This window comes from Bos taurus, chromosome 24 (genome assembly GCF_002263795.3).
Source record: "Bos taurus isolate L1 Dominette 01449 registration number 42190680 breed Hereford chromosome 24, ARS-UCD2.0, whole genome shotgun sequence".
Classification (NCBI taxonomy): Eukaryota; Metazoa; Chordata; class Mammalia; order Artiodactyla; family Bovidae; genus Bos; species Bos taurus.
The window spans coordinates 56,614,373-56,634,818 of record NC_037351.1 but is presented as its reverse complement, the minus strand read 5'-3'; the positions used below and the strand labels follow the sequence as shown (position 1 = coordinate 56,634,818).

Genomic DNA, 20,446 nt, shown 5'->3' with positions numbered 1-20,446 from the left:
TGTTTTGTTTTAGAACAACTAAACCGCTTCTCTGTGAGAGGTGACGGGGGGCAATCATCAGCTTGTCAAGTTTGCTGGCCTCTAAAATTTGTATTGCCTTCACTTGAATATAACAGGGCCATCCTTTGCTCTGCTTGCCTGTCTTTCTCTGTCCTTCACCTGCATTCCGTCCTCCCCTGGAGCTGCACAGGGTAGAAGATATTCCCTTGTAGTGTGTTGACCTGTTTCCCCAGTAAGACTTTTAAGTTCCTTCCGGCTAGGCACTGTGGTTTCGCTCATTTTGTATCCTGTTCCTATCCCACCCGGTGTCACACATAGGTGACCACAAGCGACTTTTGATTTGAATTTTAAAGTGTACTGTGGCCAGCCCTCTCTGATGCAGCCTTGTTTACCAAAGGTGGGCTCTTTCACCCTCCATTAGCTCTCCCTTTGCTTGAGATTACAATCAGGGGGCTGCGCTATGGTGCATTCATATGCTGGGACATTCTTTTTTTACTCTTAAGTCTTTTGAATTTGTTACAATATTGCTTCTGTTTTATGTTTTGGTTTTTTTGGCCTCAAGGCAGGTGGGAGCTTAACTGCCCAACCAGGGATAGAACCTGCACCCCCTGCCCTGGGAAGGTGACGCCTTAACCACTGGATCGAGTCCCCGCGATCGTCTTAAAGTTGGAGCATGTGTATTGAGAGAAACAATTCTGAGGCTGTTTATTCCTTTAGTCAACAAGCATGTATTCATGGTGTTCGCTGAGGCAGCGGAGCAGAGGGACAACTTCTGGCATCTGTGACGTCGGCACGACGATGGGAAGGGAGAGGACAGGAGCAGAAGCGGGACACAGACTCGATGGTCTGACCATGCATCCGTCTATCCGTCCATCAATCAAATACCAGCTGATGGCCTAACAAGTTCCTAGCGCTGGTTTGGGCACTGGGGGGCACAGTGTGATTAAAACAGGCATGCCTGTCTTGGAGAAGGCAGAGTTTACAATATAGTGGGCAACATAGAAAAACAGTGAATAAATAAATAGCTACTGTCTTTTCAAGTGAAGGATGAAAATCCTTCAAAAAAATAACTTAGGGAGTAGCATCAACATATATACACTTTACCATGTGTAGAACAGGTAGCTGGTGAGACGGCGCTCTGTGACTGGGAGCCCAGCCTGGCGGCCTGTGATGACCTTGAGGGGTGTGATGAGGGGAACCAGGGAGGCTCAGGAGAGAGCTGACACATGCATCATGGTGGCTGGCTCGCACTGCTGTACGGCAGAAACTAACACGACACCGTATAGCAATTTTCCTCCAATGGAAAAAAAAAATTTAAAACAGCAAAGGGAAAGGGGATGGAGGCTGAGGGGTTATTCAGGGCAGGTGGGCTACAGAGTGACCAGAATGGCCTGAAGATGCAAGGAAAAGAGCCCTGGGCCGAGAGTCAGTTTCTCATTTCAACGCTGCCATTTACTCTGCAGCAGAAGTCAAACTCTTATGCATCCTTCTCTCACCTGATTACTGATGAAATAAGCTGATGTATGTGACTGTACCCCTCAGGAGTAACATCATCATTATTATTATTAATGTTAAGGCCTGTTGCATGATTTGCATTTAAAAGACCTGAGGAAAAATTGGGCATTGGGGGCTAGTTAGTATTAGCTACTAGTTCATGGTTGTAGACAACCAAGTAGTTAGTTTTAGCTACTAGTTCTTGGCTGTAGACAACAAAGCTCAACCTTTCTGGAGTCCTGCAAGTCCCCAAGAATTCCTTAAAATGCAGGGGATGAGATAAGGAGGATGCGTTCAATCTGTTCATTGGATGTAGTGTGTGTGTGTGTGTGTGTGTGTGTGTGCGCGCGCACGTGTGTGTGTGTGTTTGTGCGTGTGTGCGTGTGTGTCCCTGAATGGGACAAAGACAACCAGTAGTGCTTTCCAATGCACAACAAAAGTTTATTTAAAAACAACGCATTCAGTACTGTGTTTGGCACAGGAGGCAATGAGGCAGGCACATTCACACTTAACAGGTACATTTGGGGAGCTGTCGAAGCAGATCATTGCATTTTCTTCACAAACTACAGTCACAATATACACGCGATTACCTTTACAAAAGAAAGAAAAAAAAAGTGATCATCCTTGTTCACCAAGAAGGCAGGAGGCTATTTACACATTCCTCAGTCCAGCATGCTGGCTTCAGTCCGATCTCTGCAGCCCTGTCCATCTGGCAGCTCGTTTCTAAGAGTGACTGAGGCTGCCGCTCGTAAGAGATATGAGTCTGAGTCCTAAAGGCTGAAGCTTCGTCCAGAGAGCAAGGGGTCTCCTCGTTTGCTGGAAAGGAGTAAAGCCTTCAAAGCCAGTGTCTCAGCAGGAAGTAGCTTTTCCAAAATAAATGCATCCAGTGCGTGGGGGAGGGCTCCGTGGTTTTAACAAACTTAAGCATTTATTTTTCCTCATGCTTCTTCCTCATTTCTATCATAATTTACAATCACTGTTCTCCTACCTTTTGACCTTTTGGTTCCATCATTACTCTATAAAGAACTTTGCTCCTCACCCTACATTGTCATAACATTCCTTAAAATGATGCTAAAATGAGGCGGTGGAACCAAGTAGGTTAAACGAGAGAAGATATCATATACATTCTTTTGTCTTGATTTCTGATTCGTGCTTCCACAATAGATTGTCAACTTCCCATCTAAAGAATGGAGGCAGCATGGCGTCGTATAGTATAATAGAATCAGTGGTTGGGAAACCCAGACTCTAGTTCCAGTTAACAAGCTGGGAACATAAGTCATTCTCTGTTTCCTGAACCACAGTTGCCCGGTCTCCACGTTCAGGATATTCACCTAGAATCTAGACCTGAGTTAATGTCTAGATTTGTGAAGTTCTGCTGTGGACTTGCGTGACTGCCCTGCGTGAATAGGTGATGCCGCACCGGGCTGGTTCAGTGCTTTTGTTCTGAGTCCCGGGAGAATTTCAGTGCTAATTGCTGATGCTCCATATTTGGATTTCAGCCCATCGATAAACCCCTCCCAGGGCTCTTGGTAGTAAGGCTGCGTTCTGCCTAGTAAGGGCTTAGATCTGGGTCTTGAAATGTGGTTAAAGAGCATTTTTGTCTTGGATACCTATTATTCTAAGTCTTGCAAAATGGTCTAGGTTCTAGATTTCAGAGGGAAATCTGTTCCTTTCTGCAAATATTTAAATGACTTTATTTCACCTACATACATTGACCAAACCTCTCTCCCACTATCTGCCAGATTTTCTTCCCTACCTCACAAGATGAAAATGTTGTGGGGGTGGCTGGTTCCTCAGTGCTGGCTTTGCTGTTAATTTCTTCCGAGTAAAATTGGGACCCCGTCAAGTCGCTTCTGTTTGTAGCTGTGAGCTAACCCTCTTTGTGTATCAGGAAAAGAGCCAGATAAAAGCCTATTTTGTGCCCAGGCTATATGCAAATTGCTCTGAACACAGAGAAAAGCATTTTAACATGTACCTGGCTCATTTGAAATAAAGTGTAGTGTCTTAACTGTAGTGGAACAAGCTGATTTTGATAATTGTTAAGAACAGAAAGCAGAGGTGTGCCCTGACTTTTTGAACGTAATACAGAAAATGTCCAAGTTGAGTTTCAAACCTTCACAGTCTGGAAATATTTTACAGAACCTGTAGGGCATTTTACTACAGCAAGGAAAGTAGACTCGGTCCTTTATGATCTAATTTTGATTTACCACATACAGAATAAAAACTTATGGCTACTCATTGTGTGTAAGGAATTAAGTACACTTTTTTTTCCTCCAGCATTGCCTTCCAAAGGATTTAATTAAACCCACCTAAGAATGACCTCCATCCTAAAACCTTTAATTTGCAAACAAAGCTTGTTGTGTGGCTCAGTCTGATTTCCAAACACTCAAGAAATAGGGCTTTCACTTCTGACTGGTGGTGAGAAGGAAGGAAAGCCGAGCCCAGTGCCCAGAGATTGCAGTGGCCAAACGTTTGCTGGCAGGTCCAGCCTCAGCTCAGGGCTTCGCTGAGGGCAAGGCACGACATGGTGCCTTCCCTCACTGTGTTCCTAGCAGTATTCTTATTTAATGGAGTTTTTAGCCCACTGTGAATTTTCTGAGTGCAGAGAAAGTCCAGCTGAGTGCATACTCAAACCCTGGGCAGGGTTGTAGTGTTTTGCCGAGTGTCCCCCTGGTGAAGTAGAGACCTTTGAACCACAGAGCCTCCCCAGGTAAGTGTGACGAGTCCAGGTAAGCCAATCGGATGTCTCTTTCCACCCCCTTCTCCTTTGCAGGCACTAAGTTCTGGATGCCTATCACTTTTGTGCCACATCAGAAGGTTGAGGACTAAGTGGACAGGGAAAATTAGCCAAATAGGGAAAGAGGCAACGGTCAATAGGGTGTGAGGAAAGATCAGCCAAACATGGTTTCAATTGGCAGTTAAATTAAAGAGTGTTTACCTGGAAGGTCACCTTTAGAAATCAGACAAGCCATGGCTAGTAACTCCTTAAGGTTCTGAGGAGTCTGTTGAGAGGTTCCTAAGAGTCACGTGGCTAAGGGAGTATTTTGAACCCCTAAGGTCCTTAGCCTCAAGGACCAATAATATATTAAAAATACAGAATCGATCAAGGTGGCCATGCCTCTCTGCAGCAAGCGGGGTCCACGGGAGCCCCTCGGAAGCCACGGCTAGCCCTTCTATTTGGTGCTCACTGACTCAGAAATTGTTCAGGCAGTGCTGCGCTGGAGCCAGCTCATAATGGCTCTTGAGAGTATATTGTGACATTTCAGCTGGTTGACATCAAGTTAGTAGTTGGAAACTGGCTATGAAGAGAGTATCTATAGCATGGAAATTGGCAAGTCCTACAAATCAGGGCTCCATCATCCTTCAGAGCCAGTTGTTAAACATTTAGCATCACACCAAAGAGCTAAAGCTGTCTCTTAACCCCACAATAGGAAAAAGAGAGGAGGTCTCTAGTGTCTCTGATGATGAAAGTCTTTGCATGTGCACAGCTATGGAAAGGAACCTGGCCAAAACTTCATTGGGATGTAATTTAAGAGTAATTCAGGAGTGAAAGTCGCTCAGTCGTGTCCGACTCTTTGTGACCCCATGGACAATACAGTCCCTGGAATTCTCCAGGCCAGAATACTGGAGTAGGTAGCCTTTCCCTTCTCCAGGTGATCTTCTCAACCCAGGGATCAAACCTAGGTCTCCCACATTGCAGGTGGATTCTTTACCAGCTGAGCCACCAGGGAAGCCCAAGAATATTGGAGTGGGTCGCCTATCCCTTTTCCAGCGGATCTTCCTGAACCAGGAATTGAACCAGGGTCTCCTGCATTACAGGTGAATTTTTTTTACCAACTGAGCTATCAAGGAAGCCCTTCATTAGGATGGAGGGACCTTATTTAACAGAGGCTGGCACCAGGCAACAAGTGCCAACTGACCACCCCTTTTATATTCAGCTGGTTTTAGAACCTTAGCTTCTTGGTGTGTGTTTTTTTTTTTTCTTTTTTGATTGGTTTCATTTTAACCCAAAGATCTTTGCATTTGGGGGCACTTCCTGGAGGTTGAGAAATAAGACCCCTTTAAAACTATTTTAGGCTCTGGGAATGACATCTAAGTAGAATCTGAATGAATTGTTCAACCTTCCTATTTCTCAGTCTGCCTATTTTTAAAGATGAGTGACCCGAGATCGCTTTTAGTCTGAACCCGAGAGACATATAAAGAGCTGGCCTTGGGGTAAAGTAGGTTAAAGCTATGTTCCCCACTCTGACTGTCTCCAGGCCTGCATCCATTCTGACAAAACTGACCAGTTACTGTTCACTTACAAATTAGTGGCTGGTCAATTTAGCCAAAAGAGTTGAATGGTTGAGTCACTAAGACTATTTCTATTGTCGTGATAAGTCCAGGAAGCAGATCTGATGGTAACTGCATGAGAAGTGACAAGCATTCAGTGACTTTGGTCAACATGGTGTACATGACTTCACTCTATATTTTTGGTTCCCAAATTGTGGCCACATCAGAATCACCTGGGAATCTTTGTAAGTGGGCTTTTATTCCAGGACATTCTGAGCCACAGGTCTGGGGAGGAGAGCAAGGATGGTATTAGCTCCTCCTGCCTTCCAGCTTGGCTTGCTGGTGGATGGGTAGCAAATCCAGGTCCTCTCCCCACAACCCCATCATCATCTTAAATCGGAGTCAGTTACTCACAACAGGCTCATCACTGTGATTATCCATTGTAATTAACAACAAGAGAATGAGCTTCATTGAGGATAAAAACATCTGTTCAAACACATATATCTTCGATAAGTCATCACAGTAAAAAGAAATTTTAAATACTGCATGATACAATAATGACATTCTAAAATATTTCCCACTTTAAATGTTAAATCTATATGGCAAAGTAATCAAGGGGTGAGAGAGTCATATTTCGTCATTTTGGTCTGTGGTATCAGCTAATCTGTGGCCTTGATTAATTGGGCCACAGGGCCCAGACAGGACCAGCAGGTAACCCAGGGGCTCTAAGTCCCCAGCACCCACGACCCTCGGTCTGGGCTTTTCAGCCGCACACACGCACAGCCGCAACTTTCTTTGTGAGCAAAAGTATAGTTCTACACACTCAGGGAGAAGTAGAGGCGAGACATAAACTTTGGCTTGGCACATTCAAATTGCTGCAGGGAAAAGGATCCAGAATTATACAGAAAATGGCTGTCTCTCATCTTGGACAGGAAGACCCAGCCCCAATTATTCATTGTTATTTGTGCATCTTCTCAGCATATTGAACTAAATGCAAGAATGTGAAGTCTGCTCTTGAAATTACTTATTACATGGAAAGGCACTGACAAAATGTACTTTTTTACCTAGAGTCCTCAAATGAAAATTTTACATACTAACCGCTCTCAGCATTCAACTTTTAAATTATGCATACATATTACTAAAACAAGGTTTTATTAAGATGAATAGATTATTAAGATCCCAGCTGTCAACTGGGAACTGTCAGTAACTTCATTGTGGTTTACCAGATTTATCAGAATCATCATTTACCAAGTAGGTTTCCTTTCATGTTAGGGGAGAATGTAGGTTATTACCAATGGACTGTCGTATACCTAGGCAAGCATCTCCTTTTCTGTTTTGCATTGAGAAATAATTTTTAAGTGCAGGGAAAATCTTTTTTCCTCTTTTTCAGCTTTTCTAACTTATTTTATTTTCTGTGCCTTGTAGACCCCAGACCATAATCACTTTCCCTTTGAGCCCACTTTTATTGTATGCTGATGAGCCAAGAAGTGCTAGATGAAGAGTCAAAACTTCTCCACTGATTACCTGTGCAATCTCGGGAAAATCGCTTAACCTCTCTGTTTCTCATTTTGGGAAGTCAAGGATTATGACCAGAGATATTGAAAGGCTCTTCCATTTCCAGTGTCCTAGGTCTCTAGAATTCTGTCCCTGCTGCCTTTGCCCTCAAGTCAACATCTCTTTGCTGACTGACTGTGTCTAATAATTAGTATTTTGCCCAAATCAAGGAGAAGAGGGTGGCAGAGGATGAGATGCTTGGATGGCATCACTGATTCAACGGACATGAGTTTGAGCGAACTCTGGGAGATAGCAAGGTTACAGGGAGGCCTGGCGTGCTGCAGTCCATGGGGTTGCAAAGAGTTGGACATGACTTAGCAGCTGAACAACGACAACAACCCAAGTCAAAAGAAATGCTTTTCTATTCCTCTGCTTCCCCACCCAGTCAGGTTACTTCTGACGTTCACATCCGTGGATAACTGGCTAACTGGAGGCCTGGGCACAAGGAGGCCAGGGGACCCCTCCCTGCACAGCCTGGCTGGTAGTGCCATGGTCAGGGGCCTGCCATCAGAGTCACACAGATGGCCCGGTGGTCACAGCCAGCACTGCTGAATGCACGGCACTTGTACCACGGTCAAGGACACTTAAGACACAGAAGCAAAGCATGCAGAGGCCTAAGCATCAAATATGGAGAAGATTTTCTGGGTGTGAGAGGGGATCTTAATGCCACACTTTAACGCTGTCTCCCCTGGATCTGCATGCCTACACAGGACACTCAGAACAACTGATGAAAACCAAGGGAGTAGCGTTAAGCAGGTTGTTAAATAATTGTGGGGGTTTTTTGTTTGTTTTTTGTGCAACTGAATTGGTCATTTGCCTTGGTGTCACATGGAGACAGACTTGGGGGCTTTATGGTGATACTTATTCCAAGAGTGAGGGTAGACTCTGCCATGAGCATCTGAAAGAAAGAAGTGTGAGTCGCTCAGTCGTGTCTGACTCTCTGTGACCCCATGGACTGTAGCCTGCCTGGCTCCTCTGTCCTTGGAATTCTCCAGGCAAGAATACTGGAGTGGATTGCCATTTCCTCCTCCAGGGGATCTTCTCAATCCAGGGCTTGAACCTGGGTCTCCTGAATTGAAGATGAATTCTTTACCATCTGAGCCACCAAAAAGAAGAAAGGTTCTGACAAAAGGATGCACTTAACCTATAACCAATAGAGCAAAGTCAATGGAAAAACCAGGGGTTGGTACCTGTGGCTGAATCAGGAAGGAGGACCCACAGGCCTGTCTGCCCACGCCACTGCTGTTGACCACACAGCCTTGGAGATCCTGGCTATTTATAGAAGCATTCCATATTTTTTAGAAATTCTATGAGTTTAATAGTACTGTCTGTCTGGTGAGACATTTAACACAAAATGGATATGTATAAGGAGAAGGCAATGGCACCCCACTCCAGTACTTTTGCCTGGAAAATCCCATGGATGGAGAAGCCTGGTGGGCTGCAGTCCATGGGGTCGCTAGAGCCGGACACGACTGAGCGACTTCACTTTCACAGCCGGACACGACTGAGCGACTTCACTTTCACTTTCACACTTCCTAATCTGGGCTCACGGGACCCAGCAACTCTTTTGGTCGAGACAGTACTTATATAGGTTTAATCTTGGGAACAGTCTTTAAAAACAAAAAGGCTTTTTGTATCATCAGCTAGAGGCTGTTTTTCTCTATGCCGAAACTGTAGGTCAAGGGCATAACTAACCAAGAAAAATAACAGTAAAAGGTGTCATATATTGAGTGCTGACTACATGCCGAAAACTGAGATAAATGCTTTACCCGCACGCTGAATCTAGTTTTTGGGTTGTTTTTTTTTGCAATAGAAGGATAAAGCCCTCATATAAAGAATGGATAAATTATGAGAATTGTGGTTAACCACTATGGGAGGGCTTGGGATTGTCTTCAGAGATTTTTAAAGACAAAGGGAAAGGTGGTCTTTTGGGATCACCTCCAGGAAGTCCTACCTGGGACCAGGAGATAAGCCTTATCTCTCTGTCCTGGGTCTGGGAGACAGGTCTGTTTCCTCAGCATGTTGAGTTTTTGTGAAAGTGATGGATGAAATGATGGTGGGAGATGACAGAGTCCTCTCACTCTAGGTTAAAATGGAGCCAAGAGCGAAGTGAGATTTACTCAGTCTCCCTGAACTTAAAGAAAAATCCCCAAACCTGACATTTTGATGAAAGCTAATTTAAATGGTCTACAATAGAACAATTAACCGGCTTTAGGGATTCTGGTCGTTTGCTCTTTTAACCTGCCTGGTTCCAAGTGTCCACATATTTCATGAAATCTAGTGGGCACATTGGGGTTAAAACTCCAGAGTCAGGATCTGGCCCATATTCAGTTCAGTTGGTCAGTCGTGTCCGATTCTTTGCAACCCCATGGACTGCAGCACGCCAGGCTTCCCTGTCCTTCACCAACTCCCAGAGCTTGCTCAAACTCATGTCCATAGAGTCGGCGATGCCATCCAACCATCTCATCGTAATATTGGCATTATCACTTAGCTGAAACCAAGTGAACTAAGTGCTTCGGAAGATCCAGCTAAACGCTCCCGTCAGTTTCCCATCTCCCTGTGGCCCTAACAGAGAACAGCACAAAGACTGTAGTACTGTCCTCTTTTTTTTCTTTTCTTTTTTAATGTAGTACTTTCCTCTTTAAAGTGATAAGGGAGTTAAGCATGTGGTTTGAGTGCCCATCAAATTGTATCATTGCATTTAGAAGTGTTTTGGATATCTCCCCCTCTACTTATTTCAAGTATCGAGCTTCCCACTTCAAAACTTCCATTCGGATGCTCTCCGGCTATTTGGATGATTGTCACGCACACAACGGAGTGAGGTGTGTCACCAGTGGTAACACATTTGGACTGTATGACTTTTCTGTCACTGGTTAGTGTCTGGATCTATGTAAGCTGCCCTGATTAGCTTTCTGGGAAAAATTAGAAGAAAACAGCCCTCTTCAGAGCCAGGCAGAACATGAGCATAAGAACCGCATCTTTCCTTATCAAATCAGACTTGTATTTGTTTTGATTTTCGGCATGATGGTACCTTCCCAAGGAGGGGCAGGGAGCTGCTTACTGAACAATAGCAATGATTTTAAACAGTATTTGTAACATCACAAGCAATCTAGATGAGATTTCTGGAAAAGAATAAGCTACCCCACCCAAATGTATTATAAATGTGCTTGACTGGCATTTGGAGAGAAGAAAGAAACTCTTATTAAAATTTAACATCGACTTGGCCAGACTTTGGGCTGAACTGGAAGAACAAAGTGCTGCTCAGTGAAAAGCTGGGGACAGGAGTGATGTGATTCCACTCCTAAGGCTGAAAGGGGAGCAGCTGCTGAACCCCTTGCAGCAGACCCATGCATCTCCAGTCCCAAGGGTTCACTTAGGACCAGGCTTGCCACGAAACAGTGGCTTTTCCTTTTGAAATGTTAGATCTGTAGAGCCGATTTCAGTGGAAAGAGGGAACATCTGGTGTCTACCATCGCCTTGGAGTTCTGGAGCGGTGCTGATGGACACCGTGACGCTCAGGATGACCTCGCCTCAGCGCCGTTCACATGGGGTCCTGGCCAGTCTCAGAGCACCTCCTCTGCTTTGACCCTGCTGGTTCTCAGAGGCCCTGACCATAGTTATAACACTTTAGGGGCCATGGGATCCGTAACAACTTCTAAGTATTCTCCTTCCTTTCTCTTCTTTTATAAGTACCAAACTCAAGCTGACTCCCTGCCTCTATGTTCTGAGGGGATTCCCAGTCCAGTGCTTGGGTTGGGGCTGTGGGAGGCAGTGCGCCCAGGCTGGAACGCCCTTGAAGGTGCGGCATCAGGATGATTTACCATAACAGCACTCAGGGTCACGAGATGAGACGCCACCCGCGCCACAGTCTTTCTTAGTGATGGTCAAAGATGCCCTGGATCACGTGCCTCCCAGCAGAGAGGAGCTGCTCTGCTGCAGGACGGCTGCATGGACCAGTGAGAACTTCCCGAGGGGCATTTCTCATAAAAGGAATCGCAAGGGGATCCGTCACGACCCACTCAGTTTGTCATGAAGCATCAGTTACCCAGAGCCTTGAACTTATCAATTACAGATGCAAGACACACAAGCAAAGCTATTTCAACACAACTCCTAGCCAAATATAAAAGTCCATGGTGGTGGGACCAGGAAAGTGGTTGTAGAGGGTGGAAGGGAGAGGGTGGGAGGGGCAGCAGGGAAGAGAGGAAGAGAGAGATGATATTTGCAAACCATTTTTTTCTGTTTTCATTTTGAAGAGTCTGATCCCACCCAGGCAAAACTGAAATCCTGCCCTAACCTCTGCCCAGAGGCCTCTGATTGCGAGGCCTCTATCTGAGCAAAGCTGTAGACACTATAGCTCTAATCCTCACTAGAAAAAAAAAAAAAAAAAAAGGAGGCAGTTTATTATTAAAATACAAACTTGAAAATACTTCAAACCATTTCGTTAGCAGCAGAGTTCCCAATGCAACAGTCACTTTATCAATCAAGTTTAGATCATGAGGCTTCAAAGCATCTGTCTTGCTAAGACCCTTAAAAGAGCAGGGCAGAGGGGAGAAAAGACCCCTTTGCTCTTAAGGGGCAGACAGTCCTTATGAGAGACTCTCTAGGGGTCTATTCTGACGGGCTACTCGGTGTGAGTCGGGGCACTTTTAAACCAGCCGTTTGGCACTTCCTGCTTGGAGTTCTCAGGCACAGTGTGACAGGGTCAGCTTGGTGAGCCCTTCCCCATGCATTCGGTACAACAGCTGAAACTCAGCCGGCAGCTGGTGGGACTCCTGCCACTTGGTGGTAAATTTGGTTCCTTTTTTGTCATAGTAATGGTACGGAAGATCTTCCCTTGTGTTGGGGTCAAATCCAAAAGGCCAGAATCCATACAAGTGGATCTCTTCACAGACTGCTGACGCCAGGGTGTACATGAGGATACCTGTGCTCAGCCGTTTGGGTGACAAGTGTTTGTTTTTCCAGTACCTGTGGAATAATAAGTACAGGCGGATTCAGAGCCCAGTGTTGAAGGTTTCTGTCAGATGAGTCACTGTGACCAGTTTGGGGGGAGTGAATTTATCCAAGTAAATTAAGCAGTACTATTCTGAATCTATCTTGAAGACCACAAAAAACCCCTCAGGGCAGGGCCATCTACTTTGTGAGATCCAATGCCAAATGAAAATGTGGGCCCTTATTTAAAAAATACTCAAGAATTTCAAGAGGGCAAAGCAGGGGATTAAACCAAGTGTCGGCCCTTCTGAGCGCGGGCTCGTCTGTTACCGTGGAAGTCCCACGTTCAAAGCTGTCCCTGCTCTCTGTGTGTGTGCTTAGTCGCTGAGTTGTTCCAACTGTTTGTGGCCCCATGGACTGTAGCATGACAGGCTCCTCTGTCCATGGAATTTTCCAGGCAAGAAATACTGGAGTGGCCTTACTCTGGGTTGTCCAAAAGAGTGGTGTCTCTGACTCCCTGGTGATGCCGTAAAAGCCCACCAGTGAGAATGACCATGCCTCTCATACGTAAAGGGCGCTTGGGAGTAGGGAGTGGGTATTTACTCTAAGGGGCCCTCCTCTGTTACTTCCTTACCCAAACTCAGAGGTTAAATCTTTCTTCATGGGTTTGAAAAGATTTGGGGGCCTTATTTTTTTCTACCCTTTTGTGAAAACCACATTCCCTGTTCCTATGTCTTAACCGAGGGCTTCCAAGACCTTCTTTGATGTGCCAGAACCTAAGAAAAGTATTTACACACTTTCTGAATTTGTAAAAAATGCTAAATAATGGTTGTTGTGCTTTCCATATTTAGACAGTAATTTGAAGCCTTGCTACCTAAACTGCCAAATATCTGAGACTGCTGTGGCATGAAGGTGTGTGCATGCGTGTGCCCGTGCACTTGTGACTGGTGTACAAGCATACTCAAACTGTTCATGAATCAGATTTCCACAGACTGAACTTCCTCCAAGGTTTTGTTGAACTACTGTGTTTGGTCCAAGCCCAAGTGGGTCATTCTGGCTACTCCACGGGCCTCCTGAGAGGCTAGGGGCCAGAAGGGCCACACAGGCTGCTTCTGGAAGGTTCTATCACATGCAGTTAGACCCTTCTTCACTACCTGAAGGCTTCACATGGACGTTCCCCTTCCAGGTGAAATTCACAAGTTCAGTCTTTGTTTCCATATTCTTACCTAAGGAGTTAGAATGACTTCTGATGATTATTTTGGTACAGCTGTGCTTAAATGGAGTGAGAGGGGAGCAAAATGATGAAGTCAGAAAGACCACAGGGCAGGTTGGCAGGAAGCCTGGCTTCTAATTCTGGTTCTACCCATTTTGGGCAGCGATGTCCAGTAAATACCTCGTTCTTTGTACCTCAGTTGATACGTCTTTAAACTTAGAAGCTGGGTTATATTACCTCTTAAACAGGTAACCATACATCCTGGGAAACTGAAATAGCCCCAGTTTTTGTCTGTTATCTTTGTCATAATTCTTAATAGGGTCATTTTTCTTTCCAAGAAAAAGTTCCAGCGTGGACTCTAAATGCTGGCACCAGCCTGCCTTTTAGATACGTACCAGCTGATTACATGATCATTCCTCCTTTATGTGAGAGGTCAACTACAAGATCTTAAATCTGGAAGATGTTAGAGGACTACAGGATGTCTACTATGTACCCATTTGCGATGTGATAAAAATTTTATAACCTTTTCTACCAGACCTCCCAGAACCCATTCTAACTTGCAGTAACACCTGGATAGTATGTGAGGGCATTGGGGCTACTTGAACAGGGGACATTAGAGGTGAGGCGATTTTCTCAGATTATTCATAGAAAAAAATTCTGCAATTAATTTTGTTTTATAAAATTCCCTTCATTTTATAAGTGTGTGTGTGTGTGTGCTCAGTCGTGTCTGACTCTTTGAGACCCCATAGACTGCAGCTTACCAGGCTCCTCTGTCCATGGAATTTTCCAGGCAAGAATCCTGGAGTGGGTTGCCAGGCCCTTCTCCAGAGGATCTTCCCAACCCAGGGATCAAATCCAGGTCTCTTGCATTGCAGGCAGATTCTTTACCATCTGAGCCACCATGGAAGCCCTTAAATGCCTGCTCCCAATTCTGGCTGCTCATTAGAATCATCTGAGGAATTATTAAGACATACCAAGTATCTGAGCCGCTGTCCTTCCCCACCAGACAAATCACGTTAGGATCTCTTGAAGCAGAGCCCAGACAAGAGTACTTTTTTAAATCTCTCCAAGTGATTCTGAGGTATAGCCAGAGTTAAGACTCATCAGACTAGATGAAAATACTGCATCCTGGTTAATCTGTCTTTCAAATTACAGGGGGATAACAACGAGCTGCTAAAATACTTTTCACATGTTTTGGCACTCAAATCTCCAATGATAAAAGCCGATTTTACAATTTTGACTTGTCTAGGTGGTTTTCTAATCTTGGCTATCTAAAAACAAAAAACAAAAAAACCACCCATCAAAGAAAAAGGAACATTTAAAGTCAATTGCATCTTTAAGAAAACCACTTGATTTGTCTACTTTAGTTGTTGGCATTATTGGGACGTAGCTGTCCATTCAGAGAAAATTATTGATTTGTGGTGATTTCCATGGCTGCTTGTTAGGCTTACCACCAGGGAAGGGGACAGGGGATGGATAGGCAAAGCTGATGAAACACCAGTCCTTCCATTTGACACTTGGTTACCAGCTTGGGTAGGAGATCGAACTTCTTACCTAGAACCATCCGTTCATTCGTTACAAAACGTCAGAGTGTGTTCTAAAGTACTATGCTAACCACAACAACTAACTAATCAGATAGCTAGTTCCCACCCCCAACAGATTACGATATTGATTTGCCATCTGGTACGGTGTGAGTTAAAGGCAATAAAACATACACACCTGTTGACATGTTGCATTATATTTCCAGGCCAAGCCAACTGGAGCTTTAACTGGCCTCTGTGTTCAACAAAAAAGTCAACTAATGTCCTGGTAACAGTGGCCGATGTGTGGAAGAAAAAGGCAGGGATCCAAAGAATGGCCCCGTCAAGCTTTTTCAAACTGAGAAAGAAGTTGTTACGATCCTGAATGGTCAAAAGGTTGTTGTAATATTTTTCCAGGATGCTGGGGTTGAAGGTGGTAAGGTTGGTTTTCCTTCCAACATCTCTTTGGAAAGCTTCCGTAGGGGCGAAATTGCAACGGAAAACAAAATCTGACTTATCTATCTGCGGTCCACACCGGCTCCCTGTCAGGATCCCGCTATTTCCAACCACAGCGCAAATGTTATAACGCTTATTCACAATGGGAGACACATCTGGAAGCAGTGATCGGAAGTTATTGCTAATAGAGAAAACGTATTTATGGCTGGAATAATCATAGTGCATCAGTTGTCCAATCCGAACACTATTCTTGGTCAAAGAAAAGTTTTTTATTACATCGACATGCTGAAGAATTTCTTGCCTAAAATAAAAAGAGATTCATTAAATGTATCCCATTCAAAAGAACTGATTTTCCATCTTAGGTCTTACAATGTTTCATTCAGGCAAGAACTGTAGGCACACGTAACCCAAGAAAGATTATACACTCATAATAACTGAAGGGAGAACTGCTTCAGGATTACAGGCATGCTCTAGTCTCTCAAATTCTGGGTGTAATCCTCTAAGGCTTGTAAATGTTGTGATTTATGGTTTTCAGTTGCTGATTCTTTGGGTTTCTGCTCTACCCAAAAAATGTATTTGATCAAGGGGAAGGCATGGGCCAAACTGTGTCAGAAGATACAGGGAGACAATTTACACAGACCCCAAGGAGCTCACATTAATGCACAAACATTGGTGACTTACGGTTTGCAACTAGGGACTACTTGTTTGCTATTGGGCTATAGTGTACGAAGAATATAAAATATTACTGGTGTCCAAATAAGAGTCAAACAGATATGAGTCAGTATGGTACTATCTATTATTAAAATATGAAAACGGTAATAGCAGTGGGAGTAGTTGAATATTTAATAGAAATGAGATGATAATCTCATTATTGTCCTTTGAATAATGAAAAAGGAATCTTTTTCTACTTGATTATATAGAAACCCAATTAAGTTAGAGAAACCTAATTCTTTAGAAAAAGAAGCTATTGTAAATCCTGAAAACGTGTATATTCTAAGAATTCAGAGGATAAACAGGCAAGGGTGATACTTAGCACTAATTTCTGGTTGCTTTCATGTTGAGCATTAAGTGAAATTAACTATCTCCTCTTAAAATCTCTGCTATTTAAAATACTTAAGAGAGATCGGTCATGTGTTACTTTGCTACTAGGTTATCCAGTTCTAAGAAATCACTGAACTCCTCTATCTTTTGCCTAAAACAAATGGCAGGAATGAAACTAAATGCTTTGCATACTATCACTTTACCTGGAATCTTACTTTTTAAAAAATTACTTCAAGTTGTCAAAATGCAGAGCGACATACATTGAAGGCTTTAAAGCAAACTTCCAAAGTTACTAAGTGTTCACTGCAAACTGTTACAAAGGTAAAAGCTTAAAGTGACACTGGGCAAATTAATTAAAGATTACCTAATAAATGGATTGAAAGAAGGGGAGTTTTGAGAAGGAAATATTGTTCTAATTGGTTATTTGGATCACATGGCCTAGTGTGGGGAGAACATTTTTACTGAGACAGAAATATGTTTTGGGAAATATATAATATATTTGACCCATGACAATTTTCTGGGCTGCTTAGAAAATTAAGTTGGATTAAAACCACAAAAGTTAAAAAAAAAAACTTCAGAGTTTTAGAATTAATCAATTATTATCATGGACTAATTGATAATTAAACAGTGTTTTAAGAATTTTAATCATAATCAAATGACTCTATGCCAGCTTTTCAAGTAAACATTTTCATGTACCGTGGATAGCTACTGAATTTGTTTTAATTCTATCATTGGATTAAAAGAGTGCGATAACTAGAAATTCTATGACCAAAACACAACACCCTAAATAGAGTGGTAAAGTAAACTTTTGTAAAATAAGTATTCATACCCCTAATGAATACACTAGATGGCTCACATTCCATTTAGCAGCATAATTATCCCACCAAGAAGGAAGAAGTAATGACTTATCTGGGATTGCTAAGAGTAGACCAGAAATCACTGAGGAAAATACATACATTCGCATAAATCTCATCCTTCTTCTCCCACCTCAAAAAAGAAAAAAAGAAAAGAAAGGAAACACACACACACACACACACACACACACACACTCCATGTATAAATGAAGCTGCTGTAAGACAACTAAGAGTAATTTTGGTAGCGTTTACAATATATTAAAAGCTATAAAAGTTTAATGAGAACAATCAGGTTAAAAAACCAAAACCATACTTAAACATCTGCATATATTTGGGCTGAGATTTTTCACTAGTAATTTGTTGGGGATGAAGTATAGTGTCTTCTGTATTTCGGTGAGACAATACTTTTTTACTTTTTTTTTTTTTTTTTTCTTTTTTCCAGTGAGGGGCAATGAAAATGCATTGGGTGGCCTTTTTGTCATTAACTTTTTTTAAATAAATGGCTTTGGCAGTATTAGCCATACATGTTACCTATAAATCACAGTGCTCAATTTAAGCTCAAGTTAAGGAGAATACTAGAAATATCTCCCCCCCTCCTTCTTTTCAAAGTGGCCTTATTGATGTTTTCCTTTTATGAGGGGGCACTCCATAAACAGAAAAGGGTTACTAATCAGCCTTTGTGCAGTCAGGCCAGGAAGGCAATGCAGATACACCTCGGGTTGGGGGGAGTGGATTTCTGTTGTACTGTTATTATTTCGTTTTGTTTTGGTTTTGAGCTCCAGAATTCAGAACACCTCCTGGATCTCCTATCCTACCTTTGATGTAAAAACGCTGTCCGATTAAACGTCCACTTAGGTCTGGCTTGGAGTTCATGAGTCACAGAATGCGGAAAGGGCACCAATGACGAATCTAGAAGCTTCAGCGCAAATTGCGACCTGGAGAGGGGCATGAGTACACAGACAAACGCGCTGGGCTCCGCTCGGGGAAGCCAAGGCAGCCATTAAGGTCCGGCCGGATGGCAGCGGGGAGGGGACGGTGGTGGTGCGGGCGGCTAGTTGGCGCAGGCCCTCGGTGACATCCCGCCCCAGAGCCCCCTGCTCGTCTGGGCCACCTTCTGCTCCCCACACACACTCGGGAGGAAGAGGGGAAACTAGGCAAGCCCGTCTCCATTGTCCATCCCTCCGGGCGAGGGAGAGACCATAAAATGGCCGTCTCGCGGAGAGCAGGGCCGGGAGCCCGGCGTTCGGCCAGAAGCTGCCGCGCTAGGGGGACCGGGGAGTCAGCACCGCGGACAGCGGCCGCGCCCGGGCGGGAGGGCCGGGGAGTCAGCACCGCGGACAGCGGCCGCGCCCAGGCGGGCTAGGCCCGCGCCGCCCCCGCGCCGCCCCCGCGCCGCGGCCCGATTGATTTTTGGAGAAAAGGGCAGATGAACCCAAGACCCTGGGGAAGGCTTGGTGGGGGGTGGGTTGGGGGATGGCTCCTTCCTTAACCTCTTCCTTCCCGAGCCTCGGTCTGATTTCAGCCCCATCCCCTGACCGGGGGCCCTCCGGACATCCGCTCTACTCCTTCCCTGGGTTTCGCACCTCGGGTCTGGCTGAGACCACAGGGTGCAGTTCGTATTCGCCACCAGCCCCTCTTGAAGGCTCTGTTGGCAGAGCTCTTGGGGGTGGGGGTAGGGATGCTGTCACAGTTGGGGCAGAGGGCCTCCACGAGCTCCGCCAAGCTTCTCCCGACGCCTGCCTTCTCGGTCCAGCCTCGCGCCCGGCGGTGACTTGGACCCGGGCGAGGGGAGGCGGCCCTTAGGCGGCTCGCTTCCCGCAGAGGGCGGGGGGGATTGCGGAAATCCCGGAAAGAGTTGGGGGGGGGGCGGGGGGCGATGGCAGGGCGGTGGGTAAGGATCGAGGTCGAGGACCCCAGGGGCTGCAAGAGAACAGACCCGCGCCTCGTTTGATGGCTCATGGGTGGGGGGAGGAAAGCAGGAGAGCGCGCCAGAGGAGTCCGGCGCCTGCGCCATTAACTCGCCCCGGTCCGCGCGCGGGGTAGGCGCTCACCGCCACGCATGTCCATCTCTGCATGCCCACTCCCAGATACACACAAGGCCTCTCCATCCACCATCATTCTCCTTAAACCACCCTCCCCACCCCACCCCACCCCCCATTTTTGAAATGGGGGAAGGGATGCCAAAGAAGAATATGAGAATGCAATCACTTTGATGAGGACGACGTCCGGATTAAAAAAAAAAAGCAGGAGGTGGGTGGCGGTGGTGTTAAGAATCAGAGCGAGGCATGGAAGGTCCACGCAGTTATCTTGCCCAAAGTGTCTCGGAGAAGGCAAAACACCCTCCCTTCCCCCACCCCCCGACCTCCCGCCCCCATAAACTAGATAACCCGCGGGCGCCCAGAGGCCCCGCACTCACCGGAATCCCGCGTGGAGCATGTACATTCGGGGCGCCCCCGGGTTGGCGTACTTGGGAGTGGTGAAGATGCTCTCCTTTTTCAGGGACACGTAGCTGATGAGCGATAAAATCAGCAGGGCGACGCTGAGCATGATCAGCCCCAGCACACTGGCGACCCGGGCCATTTTGCAATTTCTCATCCCGGGCCGGCTTGGGATCAGGAAAAGCGGGGAAATCGGTCCATTGAGCGGCCAGCAGCTCGCTGGCGTGTCAGTGTGTGTGTGAGTGTGTGTGTTCGCGCGCGCGTGTCAGCGTATGTGCCGGGGGGAGGGGGACCGGGCAGGGGAGCCGCGCAGGGGCCCCGGGGTAGGGGTGGGCAGGAGCCCCAGAGAGAAGCCGGGCCCGGGAGGCAGGGGCGAGCGGGCCCGCGAGGCTGAGCAGGGAGACGGAGGGTCTGCGCGGCGCCGCGGCGCTGGAGCGGCGCGCCGTGCGTCTCCGGCCGCCGGCTCAGGCTCCCCCGCGCGTTTCCAGCGAGGCTGCCATCTCCTCTGCCTCCTGCAAGACAAATGTGATTGGAATAATGTTACAGTTCTATCTAAGCACAGGATTTAATTAATGAACTCTAATCTCCCAAATAACCGGGGGAGGGGCGGGGGAGGGAGGGGTGAAGGGGAGGTGGTGGAGGGAGGCGAATTGAGGCTCGGAAGGCTGCAGCCCG

At 45.7% G+C, this 20,446-nt stretch overlaps 1 protein-coding gene across 2 annotated transcripts; it reads right to left on the bottom strand.

Annotated features, from left to right (window-relative positions):
* Nucleotides 1-1,914: 1,914 nt before the first annotated feature.
* Nucleotides 1,915-20,212, bottom strand: ST8SIA3 (ST8 alpha-N-acetyl-neuraminide alpha-2,8-sialyltransferase 3). Of its 2 annotated transcripts, NM_001001599.1 has the most exon segments (5): nt 11,717-12,285; nt 15,182-15,739; nt 18,149-18,252; nt 18,255-18,266; nt 19,752-19,928. In NM_001001599.1, coding segments are annotated over 5 exon segments (1,134 nt in total). In that variant the 3' UTR covers nt 11,717-12,002.
* Nucleotides 20,213-20,446: the final 234 nt, after the last annotated feature.

Bases quoted from the DNA above. Each gene is read 5' to 3' on its own strand.
- ST8SIA3 (XM_005224111.4), bottom strand. From the start codon at position 19,928: ATGAGAAATTGCAAAATGGCCCGGGTCGCCAGTGTGCTGGGGCTGATC. The intron at 18,269-19,749 runs GTGAGTGCGGGG...GCCCCTCTCCAG, and splicing joins ATGCTCCACGCGGGATTCCG to GTCGCAATTTGCGCTGAAGC. The intron at 15,740-18,148 runs GTAGGATAGGAG...TTTTTATTTTAG, and splicing joins ACAGCGTTTTTACATCAAAG to GCAAGAAATTCTTCAGCATG.